Source organism: Plectropomus leopardus, chromosome 9 (genome assembly GCF_026936395.1).
Source record: "Plectropomus leopardus strain MGB_pleo_1.0 chromosome 9, ASM2693639v1, whole genome shotgun sequence".
NCBI lineage: Eukaryota > Metazoa > Chordata > Actinopteri > Perciformes > Serranidae > Plectropomus > Plectropomus leopardus.
This window is the reverse complement of record NC_142184.1, coordinates 20,349,633-20,365,183: the sequence shown is the minus strand read 5'-3', so window position 1 is coordinate 20,365,183 and position 15,551 is coordinate 20,349,633. Positions and strand designations below refer to the sequence as shown.

Sequence of the window (15,551 nt, the reverse complement as noted above, 5' to 3'; positions counted from 1 at the left end):
TTTCCAAATCCCAGCTTGTGTCGTTGGATGTCCACTGTGGCTTGCAGAAAGAAAACTAAGACAGAAATGAATGTTTGGATGATTTATTTCTCTTGCCACAGTTAGAACACCAATGTGACATTAGCCGTAACAGCATAGATCCAGAAGTGAAGGAGACTCGAGGTTGAGCTATAAAATTCACTCAAACTATCTCCAAAACCGTGCAACAAAATGACAGCAAAACACAGGCTGCTCAGACGATAATGTAAAAAAAAAAAGTAAAGAAAAAAGTCCTCCATATGGCCTGTCACTGTTTGCATTAAGGCACAAAACATAAATCGAATTCAGTGAGTTATGCCCACACATTATTAATAAAATTAGTTGTAAGCCCCGGTGAGCTGTAAAGCTAAGTAATCCACCATACTCCAGGTATGCTGAAGATACGTTATCTGCAATGGTCAAACTGAAGTTTCCCTAACTCTAATCTAAATCTTATCTAACGCAAAGGTTTCACATATTTAAGTAAATGAAAACCTGTTAATATCTGTTGCAGTAGAGTGACTTACTGTTTGACTACAACATGACTTTAAACAGGACATATACTTTAATACAGCTACATCTTTGGATAATTATTTTAAAGATCAAATGTACCTCTATATCCAAAGTTTCAAAGAAAGATTTTATCTCAGTAAAATCTGCTAACACCAACTGCATGTAAGAACAGTGGCGTGCAGGAGAAAGCTCTGTAAACCTCAGTAATAAAAGATAAAAAGACAGCAAGTCCTAACTGATCAGAGGACACTGCTTTACCAACAAAACAATGTATTCACTTGCATTTTCATAGTTGCACCAGAGCCCTTGAAATACTTGAAGTGTTTGAGTGTTTGAGTGCTCAGACAGACGTTTCTGGGCCTGGATGCATAGAAATTCTTCTCCTCTTCATTTCTTCTTCCCACTGTACTCCTGCAGCACTAAAGTCTGCTGCATGCTCCCTGTATTCAGTGAGTTATTTGAATCACCAGTTACCACTATCCTACCTCCCTCAGTGAGGCTTCAGGTAGACCCTCAGCTCGCTCACATGGTTGTCCCGTAAGTCACTTGGAATGGATTACCTCAACAAACGCTACAAAGAAAGAAGTGCGTCAATCTGTTCACTCTTAGATGAGTTAGTATTTTTATTACTTCCAATAAATCTGAAAATTAAGGTGTTTCATCATCAGATATATTGATTCTCTTTGGTTAAGTTTCAACCACACTTGACAATATATTAAACCTGAGCCATTCTGCCTTTAGTCCTTGAGCCAGGCCAGTAGATTCAGACTGTCACAGGGGCGACATGCTCAGCGAAGTGATGTGAGGCAGAGCCACCTGCAAGGGTAAAAATCACAAAATGATTACGTAAATTCAAGTGACATCCTCTAAACGTTGGAGTCCGCCTCATCCAGTTTCTGTACGGAGGGAATCGAGGGGATTGGACGTCTCTTCCTTCTCACAGCCGGGTCGGGCTGGCCTGTTTCCTGTGTAGCCACGGCAGGGTCAGGAAGAGGAACGGGGATGGGACGTCTCTTTTTGACAGAGGTGACGCTGGCGGCGCGTTCGCTGAGGATGCCTTGAGCCACACTTTCCATGTCATTGACAGTTGTGTGCATAGCATCGGCCATCTCTTGTTTAGCCGCAGAAACAAAGCTGGGGTCTACGGCCAGGGAGGCCAGGCCGCCTTGTACTAGAGCCTGGAAGAGACAACAAGATACATGCGGTAACACTTCTTCTTATTGTTACTGATGATGCAGCAATTTTATACTTGACATTTTACATAATGTTAATGGTGTGTTGTTTTTTTTTTTAACCCCACAGATGGCGGCATGCAGGCTCAGCTGTGGAACATTTGTAAACTACAGTGAGTATCTCTCTCAAAGAAATCTTAATCGCTAATCCAGCCTGAAATTGAAATATAATATCACAGCCCAGCTTTGATTCATGAAAGAAAGATTTTCTTACACTTACTACTGATGGTTTTCTAAAAAATATAATATAGAAATGGATTTGGCCTGTAAATGATAATCTGGTTTTTTTTATAGTTCTGTCCGAATCCAGACAGAGATGTAAAATCTCAAACCAAATTTCAGCAATCCAAAGTCCCAACCAAATTAAAACTAAACCTTAACTGTGTTTACTTTTAAGGAGAAATAAATCCAGAGGCGGGCAGTCAGATATTCTTTCTCACTTACCTCCTGAACGAGCTGGTCAGCTGCACTATGGTCATATTCGGGATCATAGGGAAACTGTAAAGAAAAGATATGCATCCGTACTTTGTTTATATGAGCTGTTCATAGTCATTTACACTGTCAGTCCTAGATAAAATGTTACCTGCGTTTTGTCTGTTCTCACTGTGAAGTTCCAGGAGCGCATGTTGTCTGAAAGAGGCAAAATAAAGACAGATGTAATGAATGATTATATGGAACATTTGAAATGATAGGTGCAATTCAAAAGGTGCATGTTACACCTTTGGTGCATTTGGACTTTTAGTCTCAATTAAAGAATTGTTTATATTTTTACAGTCTTATTATCAGCTTGTCCAACATTTAAACTGACTGATATCCAAGGACCTCTTGACATACCTGGCTCTACATCCTCACTTGGATTGTAAAACTCTTCGGGGCTACCTTCTCTATCAAATGTAAATCTGAAAGACAAAAAAAGTGTCAACCATCAGACACGATCAACCTGAGCTTATGTCATCTGTTCTCCTTGATAGATGGGAATGTTTTTGGTACTCACTCTGCAAAGGCGTTGTTGTTGGTGTTGTTCTTCGGAGCGGTTGCAGGGAAAAATTCAGTAGTGGGCATTAAGGCACCAGAGTCTGGTGGAGACTCGGGCTGGCTCTCAGAAAACTTCAGGGGCCGCTGATTGGTCATTTGCTGGGACTGAGTGTTGGTGGGCTCGGCAGAGAAAGTATCCATCCGGTTACCAAATAGACCGTGTGTACGCTGGAAATGAAGAGCAAGATGAGCACACTTGCATGTAGAATATCATATAAATATCAATATCAATATCAAATTGACAGTCACTCTGAACAATCTGTATTTTTCCCTTTTTTCTTAAGAATTCTACTATGTTGCAGTTGATAGTATTTCTCACCTGGTAGGGTGCCTCTTCTCCACCCTCCTCCATAGCTCTGTCCATCTCTTCCTCATTCTGCAGGTCTCCTGAAATGGCCCTGTGCATCTCTGGAGCAACTTCTTCATCGATACTCCTCAGGCCCGCCTAGATGAACATGGAGGATGAGGAAAAAGGAGCGCAAAAGTCACAGATCAGATATATCCAAGGTTACACCAAGTAAGTTGAGTTAATTGCATGTTGAAAAAATGTCATAGTATAGCATGTTGACCAAAAAAAAGAAAAAAAAGTTTGTGGTATAGTTATCCAAAATTGTCATAGTATAAGCCCCATAAAATAGCATGTCAAAAACAAGGCCAAAAATTACCAAAAACGTTATAATATAGTACAATGAAAAAATGGCTAATACAGCATAGTGTAGTATGACAAATCATCTCAAAAATGTCAAAACCGCTTATTATAGCTTGTAGAGACGCGACATAGTATAACATGTTGATAAAAGGGCCAAAAAAGGCCAAAAGATGTCATAATATAGCATGTCAAAAAAATGGCCAAAAACCGCATAGTGTAGTATGGCGTAAAAAGTCAAATTTCGAGATGTCCCAAAAATGGCTGAAAACCACTAATTATAGCTCAGAGAGAAGCCTCATAGGAAAGTGTTTCGGAAAGAGGGCCAAAAAAACCCCCAAAATGTCAGAATATGGTACGTTGAAAAAATGTATATAGTGTGCATAGTATGGCAAAAGATCTCAGATTTTGAAATGTTGCGAAGACGGTTGATAACACCTCAAAATAGTATAACATAGTAGTATGTTACAGAAACAGTCAAAAACATCATAATGTAGAATGTTTAAAAACTGACCGAAGAGGCAAGGCTATAGCATGGCAAAAATGTCAAAATATGACATGTCCCAAAAACGTGTGGAAACACCTCAAAATAGCATAAAATAATGTGCTGAGACACGCCATAACATTGAAAGTTGCAAAAATACTCAGAAACACCATAAAATAGCATCTTCAAAAAATGACTGAAAAGGCAAGGCTATAGTATGGCAAAAATGTCAAAATATGACATGTCCCAAAAACATGTGAAAACACCTTAAAACAGCATAAAATAGTGTGCTGAGACACGCCATAGCATTGAAAGTTGCAAAAATACTCAAAAACATCATAAAATAGCATGTTGAAAAAATGACCGAAAAGGCAAGGCTATAGTATGGCAAAAAAGTCAAAATATGACATGTCCCAAAAATGTCTGAAAACACCTCAAAATAGCATAAAATAGTGTGCTGAGACACGCCATAGCATTGAAAGTTGCAAAAATACTCAAAAACATCAGAAAATAGCATGTTTGAAAAATGACCGAAAAGGCAAGGCTATAGTATGGCAAAAATGTCAAAATATGACATGTCCCAAAAACGTCTGAAAACACCTCAAAACACCATAAAATAGCGTGCTGAGACATTGCAGAGCAAAGAAAGTTGCAAAAATACTCAGAAACATCAGAAAATAGCATGTTTGAAAAATGACCGAAAAGGCAAGGCTATAGTATGGCAAAAAAGTCAAAATATGACATGTCCCAAAAACATCTGAAAACACCTCAAAACAGCATAAAACAGCGTGCTGAGACACGCCATAGCATTGAAAGTTGCAAAAATACTCAAAAACATCATAAAATAGCATGTTTAAAAAATGACCGAAAAGGCAAGGCTATAGTATGGCAAAAATGTCAGAATATGACATGTCCCAAAAATGTCTGAAAACACCTCAAAATAGCATAAAATAGTGTGCTGAGACACGCCATAACATTGAAAGTTGCAAAAATACTCAGAAACATCAGAAAATAGCTTGTTGAAAAAATGACCGAAAAGGCAAGGCTATAGTATGGCAAAAAAGTCAAAATATGACATGTCCCAAAAACGGCTGAAAACACCTCAAAACACCATAAAATAGTGTGCTGAGACACGCCATAGCATTGAAAGTTGCAAAAATACTCAAAAACATCATAAAATAAAACTTTGAAAAAATGACCGAAAAGGCAAGGCTATAGTATGGCAAAAATGTCAAAATATGACATGTCCCAAAAATGTCTGAAAACACCTCAAAACAGCATAAAATAGTGTGCTGAGACACGCCATAGCATTGAAAGTTGCAAAAATACTCAAAAACATCATAAAATAGCTTGTTGAAAAAAATGACCGAAAAGGCAAGGCTATAGTATGGCAAAAATGTCAAAATATGACATGTCCCAAAAACGTCTGAAAACACCTCAAAACAGCATAAAATAGCGTGCTGAGACACGCCATAGCATTGAAAGTTGCAAAAATACTCAAAAACATCATAAAATAGCTTGTTGAAAAAATGACCGAAAAGGCAAGGCTATAGTATGGCAAAAAAGTAAAAATATGACATGTCCCAAAAACGTCTGAAAACACCTCAAAACAGCATAAAATAGCGTGCTGAGACACGCCATAGCATTGAAAGTTGCAAAAATACTCAAAAACATCAGAATATAGCATGTTGAAAAAATGACCGAAAAGGCAAGGCTATAGTATGGCAAAAAAGTCAAAATATGACATGTCCCAAAAACGGCTGAAAACACCTCAAAACAGCATAAAATAGCGTGCTGAGACATGCCAGAGCAAAGAAAGTTGCAAAAATACTCAAAAACATCATAAAATAGCTTGTTGAAAAAATGACCGAAAAGGCAAGGCTATAGTATGGCAAAAATGTCAAAATATGACATGTCCCAAAAACAGCCTAAAACACCTCAAAACACCATAAAATAGTGTGCTGAGACACGCCATAGCATTGAAAGTTGCAAAAATACTCAAAAACATCAGAAAATAGCATCTTCAAAAAATGACCGAAAAGGCAAGGCTATAGTATGGCAAAAATGTCAAAATATGACATGTCCCAAAAACGTCTGAAAACACCTCAAAACAGCATAAAATAGCGTGCTGAGACACACCATAGCACTGAAAGTTGCAAAAATACTCAAAAACATCATAAAATAGCATGTTGAAAAAATGACTGAAAAGGCAAGGCTATAGTATGGCAAAAATGTCAAAATATGACATGTCCCAAAAACGTCTGAAAACACCTCAAAACAGCATAAAATAGCGTGCTGAGACACGCCATAGCATTGAAAGTTGCAAAAATACTCAAAAACATCATAAAATAGCATGTTGAAAAAATGACCGAAAAGGCAAGGCTATAGTATGGCAAAAATGTCAAAATATGACATGTCCCAAAAATGTCTGAAAACACCTCAAAACAGCATAAAATAGCGTGCTGAGACACGCCATAGCATTGAAAGTTGCAAAAATACTCAAAAACATCATAAAATAGCATGTTGAAAAAATGACCGAAAAGGCAAGGCTATAGTATGGCAAAAATGTCAAAATATGACATGTCCCAAAAACGTCTGAAAACACCTCAAAACAGCATAAAATAGCGTGCTGAGACACGCCATAGCATTTAAAGTTGCAAAAATACTCAAAAACATCATAAAATAGCATGTTGAAAAAATGACCGAAAAGGCAAGGCTATAGTATGGCAAAAATTTCAAAATATGACATGTCCCAAAAACATGTGAAAACACCTCAAAACAGCATAAAATAGCGTGCCGAGACATGCCAGAGCAAAGAAAGTTGCAAAAATACTCAAAAACATCATAAAATAGCATGGTGAAAAAATGACCGAAAAGGCAAGGCTATAGTATGGCAAAAATGTCAAAATATGACATGTCCCAAAAACGTCTGAAAACACCTCAAAACAGCATAAAATAGCGTGCTGAGACATTGCAGAGCAAAGAAAATTGCAAAAATACTCAAAAACATCATAAAATAGCTTGTTGAAAAAATGACCGAAAAGGCAAGGCTATAGTATGGCAAAAATGTCAAAATATGACATGTCCCAAAAATGTCTGAAAACACCTCAAAACAGCATAAAATAGCGTGCTGAGACACGCCATAGCATTGAAAGTTGCAAAAATACTCAAAAACATCATAAAATAGCATGTTGAAAAAATGACCGAAAAGGCAAGGCTATAGTATGGCAAAAATGTCAAAATATGACATGTCCCAAAAATGTCTGAAAACACCTCAAAACAGCATAAAATAGCGTGCTGAGACACGCCAGGGCATTGAGAGTTGCAAAATACTCAAAAACATCATAACATAGCTTGTTGAAAAAATGACCGAAAAGGCAAGGCTATAGTATGGCAAAAATGTCAAAATATGACATGTCCCAAAAACGTCTGAAAACACCTCAAAACAGCATAAAATAGCGTGCTGAGACACGCCATAGCATTGAAAGTTGCAAAAATACTCAAAAACATCAGAAAATAGCATGTTTAACAAATGACCGAAAAGGCAAGGCTATAGTATGGCAAAAAAGTCAAAATATGACATGTCCCAAAAATGTCTGAAAACACCTCAAAATAGCATAAAATAGCGTGCTGAGACATTGCAGAGCAAAGAAAATTGCAAAAATACTCAAAAACATCATAAAATAGCATGTTGAAAAAATGACCGAAAAGGCAAGGCTATAGTATGGCAAAAATGTCAAAATATGACATGTCCCAAAAACGTCTGAAAACACCTCAAAACAGCATAAAATAGCGTGCTGAGACACGCCATAGCATTGAAAGTTGCAAAAATACTCAAAAACATCAGAAAATAGCTTGTTGAAAAAATGACCGAAAAGGCAAGGCTATAGTATGGCAAAAATGTCAAAATATGACATGTCCCAAAAACGGCTGAAAACACCTCAAAACACCATAAAATAGTGTGCTGAGACACGCCATAGCATTGAAAGTTGCAAAAATACTCAAAAACATCATAAAATAGCATGTTGAAAAAATGACCGAAAAGGCAAGGCTATAGTATGGCAAAAATGTCAAAATATGACATGTCCCAAAAATGTCTGAAAACACCTCAAAACAGCATAAAACAGCTTGCTGAGACACGCTATAGCATTGAAAGTTGCAAAATACTCAAACACATCATAAAATAGCATGTTGAAAAACTGACCGAAAAGGCAAGGCTATAGTATGGCAAAAACGTCAAAATATGACATATCCCAAAAAGCGATCTGAAAACACCTCAAAACAGCATAAAATAGCGTGCTGAGACACGCCATAGCATTGAAAGTTGCAAAATACTCAAAAACATCATAAAATAGCATGTTGAAAAATGACCGAAAAGGCAAGGCTATAGTATGGCAAAAATGTCAAAATATGACATGTCCCAAAAACGTCTGAAAACACCTCAAAACAGCATAAAATAGCGTGCTGAGACACGCCATAGCATTGAAAGTTGCAAAAATACTCAAAAACATCATAAAATAGCATGTTGAAAAAATGACCGAAAAGGCAAGGCTATAGTATGGCAAAAATGTCAAAATATGACATGTCCCAAAAACATGTGAAAACACCTCAAAACAGCATAAAATAGCGTGCTGAGACACGCCATAGCATTGAAAACTGCAAAAATACTCAAAAACATCATAAAATAGCATGTTGAGAAAATGACCGAAAAGGCAAGGCTACAGTATGGAAAAAAATATCAAAGTGTGACATGTCCCAAAAATGTCTGAAAACACCTGAAAACAGCATAAGATAGCGTGCTGAGACATGCCAGAGCAAAGAAAGTTGCAAAAATACTCAAAAACATCATAAAATAGCATGTTGAAAAAAATGACCGAAAAGGCAAGGCTATAGTATGGCAAAATGTCAAAATATGACATGTCCCAAAAACCTCTGAAAACACCTCAAAACAGCATAAAATAGCGTGCTGAGACACGCCATAGCATTGAAAGTTGCAAAAATACTCAAAAACATCATAAAATAGCATGTTGAAAAAATGACCGAAAAGGCAAGGCTATAGTATGGCAAAAATGTCAAAATATGACATGTCCCAAAAACGTCTGAAAACACCTCAAAACAGCATAAAATAGCGTGCTGAGACACGCCATAGCATTGAAAGTTGCAAAAATACTCAAAAACATCATAAAATAGCATGTTGAAAAAATGACCGAAAAGGCAAGGCTATAGTATGGCAAAAATGTCAAAATATGACATGTCCCAAAATGTCTGAAAACACCTCAAAACAGCATAAAATAGCGTGCTGAGACACGCCATAGCATTGAAAGTTGCAAAAATACTCAAAAACATCATAAAATAGCATGTTGAAAAAATGACCGAAAAGGCAAGGCTATAGTATGGCAAAAATGTCAAAATATGACATGTCCCAAAAATGGCTGAAAACACCTCAAAACAGCATAAAATAGCGTGCTGAGACACGCCATAGCATTGAAAGTTGCAAAAATACTCAAAAACATCAGAATATAGCATGTTGAAAAAATGACCGAAAAGGCAAGGCTATAGTATGGCAAAAAAGTCAAAATATGACATGTCCCAAAAATGTCTGAAAACACCTCAAAACAGCATAAAATAGCGTGCTGAGACATGCCAGAGCAAAGAAAGTTGCAAAAATACTCAAAAACATCATAAAATAGCATGTTGAAAAAATGACCGAAAAGGCAAGGCTATAGTATGGCAAAAATGTCAAAATATGACATGTCCCAAAAACCTCTGTAAACACCTCAAAACAGCATAAAATAGCGTGCTGAGACACACCATAGCACTGAAAGTTGCAAAAATACTCAAAAACATCATAAAATAGCATGTTGAAAAAATGACCGAAAAGGCAAGGCTATAGTATGGCAAAAATGTCAAAATATGACATGTCCCAAAAACATGTAAAAACACCTCAAAACAGCATAAAATAGCGTGCTGAGACACGCCATAGCATTGAAAGTTGCAAAAATACTCAAAAACATCATAAAATAGCATGTTGAAAAATGACCGAAAAGGCAAGGCTATAGTATGGCAAAAAAGTCAAAATATGACATTTCCCAAAAACGTCTGAAAACACCTCAAAACAGCATAAAACAGCGTGCTGAGACACGCCATAGCATTGAAAGTTGCAAAAATACTCAAAAACATCATAAAATAGCATCTTCAAAAAATGACCATGAAGGCAAGGCTATAGTATGGCAAAAATTTCAAAATATGACATGTCCCAAAAACATGTGAAAACACCTCAAAACAGCATAAAATAGCGTGCCGAGACATGCCAGAGCAAAGAAAGTTGCAAAAATACTCAAAAACATCATAAAATAGCATGTTGAAAAAATGACCGAAAAGGCAAGGCTATAGTATGGCAAAAAAGTCAAAATATGACATGTCCCAAATACATCTGAAAACACCTCAAAACAGCATAAAATAGCGTGCTGAGACACGCCATAGCAAAGAAAGTTGCAAAAATACTCAAAAACATCATAAAATAGCATGTTGAAAAAATGACCCAAAAGGCAAGGCTATAGTATGGCAAAAATGTCAAAATATGACATGTCCCAAAAACGTCTGAAAACACCTCAAAACAGCATAAAATAGCGTGCTGAGACATTGCAGAGCAAAGAAAGTTGCAAAAATACTCAAAAACATCATAAAATAGCATGTTTAAAAAATGACCGAAAAGGCAAGGCTATAGTATGGCAAAAAAGTAAAAATATGACATGTCCCAAAAACGTCTGAAAACACCTCAAAACAGCATAAAATAGCGTGCTGAGACACGCCATAGCATTGAAAGTTGCAAAAATACTCAAAACATCAGAAAATAGCTTGTTGAAAAAATGACCGAAAAGGCAAGGCTATAGTATGGCAAAAATGTCAAAATATGACATGTCCCAAAAACATGTAAAAACACTTCAAAACAGCATAAAATAGCGTGCTGAGACACGCCATAGCATTGAAAGTCTCAAAAATACTCAAAAACATCAGAATATAGCATGTTGAAAAAATGACCAAAAAGGCAAGGCTATAGTATGGCAAAAATTTCAAAATATGACATGTCCCAAAAACGTCTGAAAACACCTCAAAACAGCATAAAATAGCGTGCTGAGACACGCCATAGCATTGAAAGTTGCAAAAATACTCAAAAACATCATAAAATAGCATGTTGAAAAAATGACCGAAAAGGCAAGGCTATAGTATGGCAAAAATGGCAAAATATGACTGTTGCGCGCTCCGGCGGTTGATGCCTGTGTTTTTTTTCTTTTTCTTTTGCTTTCTCTCTCCATGATTGTACGTCTGTGTTTCTCTTGTCCTCCAGGTGCTCCAAATCACAGGGAGGCGATAAAAGGCAGGGCGATGATGACGCTCGGCTTCTCTCAGTGTTTAACTCATCATTGACGGTTGACGCAGGCCACAGCAAACTACAGGAAAGAGTAGAGCGATTGTCCCTCTTCTGAGCTACCCTTTTTTTTTATACTGCTTAGGATCGTAGTTTGGGATTGGAGGTCACCAGCAGCCCAGGTTTTTGGTCTTTGTTTTATAGTGTTTTTTTGGTTAGGGGATGAGCTGGGTCCGACGGGTCGCTGCTTTGTTAGCAAAGAGACTCCCTATTTTTTGTTTGTTTTAGTCGGGGTGCCCAACTCCCTCCATTGGTGTTTGATTACTTGTTATTTAAAGGTTTTGCTAATAAACTGGCAGTTTTGTTTCATGGCTCCGTGTGGCGTTCTTTTATGCGTTCCGCCATTCTCTGAGCCTTGTTCTGTGTATGGCCGTAACAATAACATGCCCCCAAAACAGCTGAAAAATCCTCAAAACAGCATAAAATACTGTGCTGAGAGACACCATAGCAAAGAAAGTTGCAAAAATACTCAAAAACATCATAAAATAGCATGTTGAAAAAATGACCGAAAAGGCAAGGCTATAGTATGGCAAAAATGTCAAATTATGACATGTCCCAAAAACGTCTGAAAACACCTCAAAACAGCATAAAATAGCGTGCTGAGACATGCCAGAGCAAAGAAAGTTGAAAAAATACTCAAAAACATCATAAAATAGCATGTTGAAAAAATGACCGAAAAGGCAAGGCTATAGTATGGCAAAAATGTCAAAATATGACATGTCCAAAAAAAGTCTGAAAACACCTCAAAACAGCATAAAACAGCGTGCTGAGACACGCCATAGCATTGAAAGTTGCAAAAATACTCAAAAACATCATAAAATAGCATGTTGAAAAAATGACCGAAAAGGCAAGGCTATAGTATGGCAAAAATGTCAAAATATGACATGTCCCAAAAACGTCTGAAAACACCTCAAAACAGCATAATACAGCGTGCTGAGACACGCCAGAGCAAAGAAAGTTGCAAAAATACTCAAAAACATCATAAAATAGCATGTTGAAAAAATGACCGAAAAGGCAAGGCTATAGTATGGCAAAAATGTCAAAATATGACATGTCCCAAAAACGTCTGAAAACACCTCAAAACAGCATAAAATAGCGTGCTGAGACATGCCAGAGCAAAGAAAGTTGCAAAAATACTCAAAAACATCATAAAATAGCATGTTGAAAAAATGACCGAAAAGGCAAGGCTATAGTATGGCAAAAATGTCAAAATATGACATGTCCCAAAAACGGCTGAAAACACCTCAAAACAGCATAAAACAGCGTGCTGAGACATGCCATAGCATTGAAAGTTGCAAAAAATACTCAAAAACATCATAAAATAGCATGTTGAAAAAATGACCGAAAAGGCAAGGCTATAGTATGGCAAAAAAGTCAAAATATGACATGTCCCAAAAACGTCTGAAAACACCTCAAAACAGCATAAAATAGCGTGCTGAGACACGCCATAGCATTGAAAACTGCAAAAATACTCAAAAACATCATAAAATAGCATGTTGAAAAAATGACTAAAAAGGCAAGGCTATAGTATGGCAAAAATGTCAAAATATGACATGTCCCAAAAGCGATCTGAAAACACCTCAAAACAGCATAAAATAATGTGCTGAGACATGCCAGTGCAAAGAAAGTTGCAAAAATACTCAAAAACATCATAAAATAGCATGTTGAAAAAATGACAAAAAAGGCAAGGCTATAGTATGGCAAAAATGTCAAAATATGACATGTCCAAAAAACGTCTGAAAACACCTCAAAACAGCATAAAATAGCGTGCTGAGACATGCCAAAGCAAAGAAAGTTGCAAAAATACTCAAAAACATCATAAAATAGCATGTTGAAAAAATGACCGAAAAGGCAAGGCTATAGTATGGCAAAAATGTCAAAATATGACATGTCCCAAAAACGTCTGAAAACACCTCAAAACAGCATAAAATAGCGTGCTGAGACATGCCAGAGCAAAGAAAGTTGCAAAAATACTCAAAAACATCATAAAATAGCATGTTGAAAAAATGACAAAAAAGGCAAGGCTAGTATGGCACAAATGTCACAATATGACATGTCCAAAAACGATCTGAAAACACCTCAAAACAGCATAAAATAAGCGTGCTGAGACATGCCAGAGCAAAGAAAGTTGCAAAAATACTCAAAAACATCATAAAATAGCATGTTGAAAAATGACCGAAAAGGCAAGGCTATAGTATGGCAAAAATGTCAAAATATGACATGTCCCAAAAACGTCTGAAAACACCTCAAAACAGCATAAAACAGCGTGCTGAGACACGCCAGAGCAAAGAAAGTTGCAAAAATACTCAAAAACATCATAAAATAGCATGTTGAAAAAATGACCGAAAAGGCAAGGCTATAGTATGGCAAAAAAGTCAAAATATGACATGTCCCAAAAACGTCTGAAAACACCTCAAAACAGCATAAAACAGCGTGCTGAGACACGCCATAGCATTGAAAACTGCAAAAATACTCAAAAACATCATAAAATAGCATGTTGAAAAAATGACAAAAAAAGCAAGGCTATAGTATGGCAAAAATGTCAAAATATGACATGTCCCAAAAACATCTAAAAACACCTCAAAACAGCATAAAACATCATGCTGAGACATGCCATAGCATTGAAAGTTGCAAAAAAATACTCAAAAACATCATAAAATAGCATGTTGAAAAAATGACCAAAAAGGCAAGGCTATAGTATGGCAAAAATGTCAAAATATGACATGTACGAAAAACGGCTGAAAACACCTCACAACAGCATAAAACAGCGTACGGAGACACGCCAGAGCAAAGAAAGTTGCAAAAATACTCAAAAACATCATAAAATAGCATGTTGAAAAAATGACAGAAGAGGCAAGGCTATAGTATGGCAAAATGTCAAAATATGACATGTCCCAAAAACGATCTGAAAACACCTCAAAACAGCATAAAATAGCGTGCTGAGACATGCCAGAGCAAAGAAAGTTGCAAAATACTCAAAAACATCATAAAATAGCATGTTGAAAAATGACCGAAAAAGGCAAGGCTATAGTATGGCAAAAATGTCAAAATATGACATGTCCCAAAAACATCTGAAAACACCTCAAAACAGCACAAAATAGCGTGCTGAGACACGCCATAGCATTGAAAGTTGCAAAAATACTCAAAAACATCATAAAATAGCATGTTGAAAAAATGATCGAAAAGGCAAGGCTATAGTATGGCAAAAAAGTCAAAATATGACATGTCCCAAAAACGTCTGAAAACACCTCAAAACAGCATAAAACATCATGCTGAGACATGCCATAGCATTGAAAACTGCAAAAATACTCAAAAACATCATAAAATAGCATGTTGAAAAATGACCGAAAAGGCAAGGCTATAGTATGGCAAAAATGGCAAAATATGACATGTCCCAAAAACGTCTGAAAACACCTCAAAACAGCATAAAACAGCGTGCTGAGACACGCCATAGCATTGAAAACTGCAAAAATACTCAAAAACATCATAAAATAGCATGTTGAAAAAATGACCGAAAAGGCAAGGCAATAGTATGGCAAAAAGTCAAAATATGACATGTCCCAAAACGTCTGAAAACACCTCAAAACAGCATAAAATAGCGTGCTGAGACACGCCATAGCATTGAAAACTGCAAAAATACTCAAAAACATCATAAAATAGCATGTTGAAAAAATGACAGAAGAGGCAAGGCCATAGTATGGCAAAAAAGTCAAAATATGACATGTCCCAAAAACATCTGAAAACACCTCAAAACACCATAAAATAACGTGCTGAGACATGCCAGAGCAAAGAAAGTTGCAAAAATACTCAAAAACATCATAAAATAGCATGTTGAAAAAATGACCGAAAAGGCAAGGCTATAGTATGGCAAAAATGTCAAAATATGACATGTCCTAAAACGATCTGAAAACACCTCAAAACAGCATAAAATAGCGTGCTGAGACATGCCAGAGCAAAGAAAGTTACAAAAATACTCAAAAACATCATAAAATAGCATGTTGAAAAAATGACAAAAAAGGCAAGGCTATAGTATGGCAAAAATGTCAAAATATGACATGTCCCAAAAACGTCTGAAAACACCTCAAAACAGCATAAAACAGCGTGCTGAAACATGCCATAGCATTGAAAGTTGCAAAAATACTCAAAAACATCATAAAATAGCATGTTGAAAAAATGACAAAGAAGAGCAAAGGC

At 36.6% G+C, this 15,551-nt stretch overlaps 1 protein-coding gene across 1 annotated transcript in view; it reads right to left on the bottom strand.

Annotated features, from left to right (window-relative positions):
- Positions 1–67: 67 nt before the first annotated feature.
- Positions 68–15,551, bottom strand: part of cacna1sb (calcium voltage-gated channel subunit alpha1 Sb) — a 50,254-nt gene continuing 34,770 nt past the window's right edge. Inside the window, exons 40-45 of the mRNA XM_088082182.1 lie at positions 3,118–3,243; positions 2,758–2,966; positions 2,598–2,662; positions 2,347–2,393; positions 2,208–2,261; positions 68–1,709 (exon numbers count right to left, since the gene is read on the bottom strand). Of these exons, the coding sequence (XP_087938308.1) occupies positions 1,398–1,709; positions 2,208–2,261; positions 2,347–2,393; positions 2,598–2,662; positions 2,758–2,966; positions 3,118–3,243 (813 nt within the window). The 3' untranslated portion in view covers positions 68–1,397. The remainder of the gene's footprint in view (positions 1,710–2,207; positions 2,262–2,346; positions 2,394–2,597; positions 2,663–2,757; positions 2,967–3,117; positions 3,244–15,551) is intronic.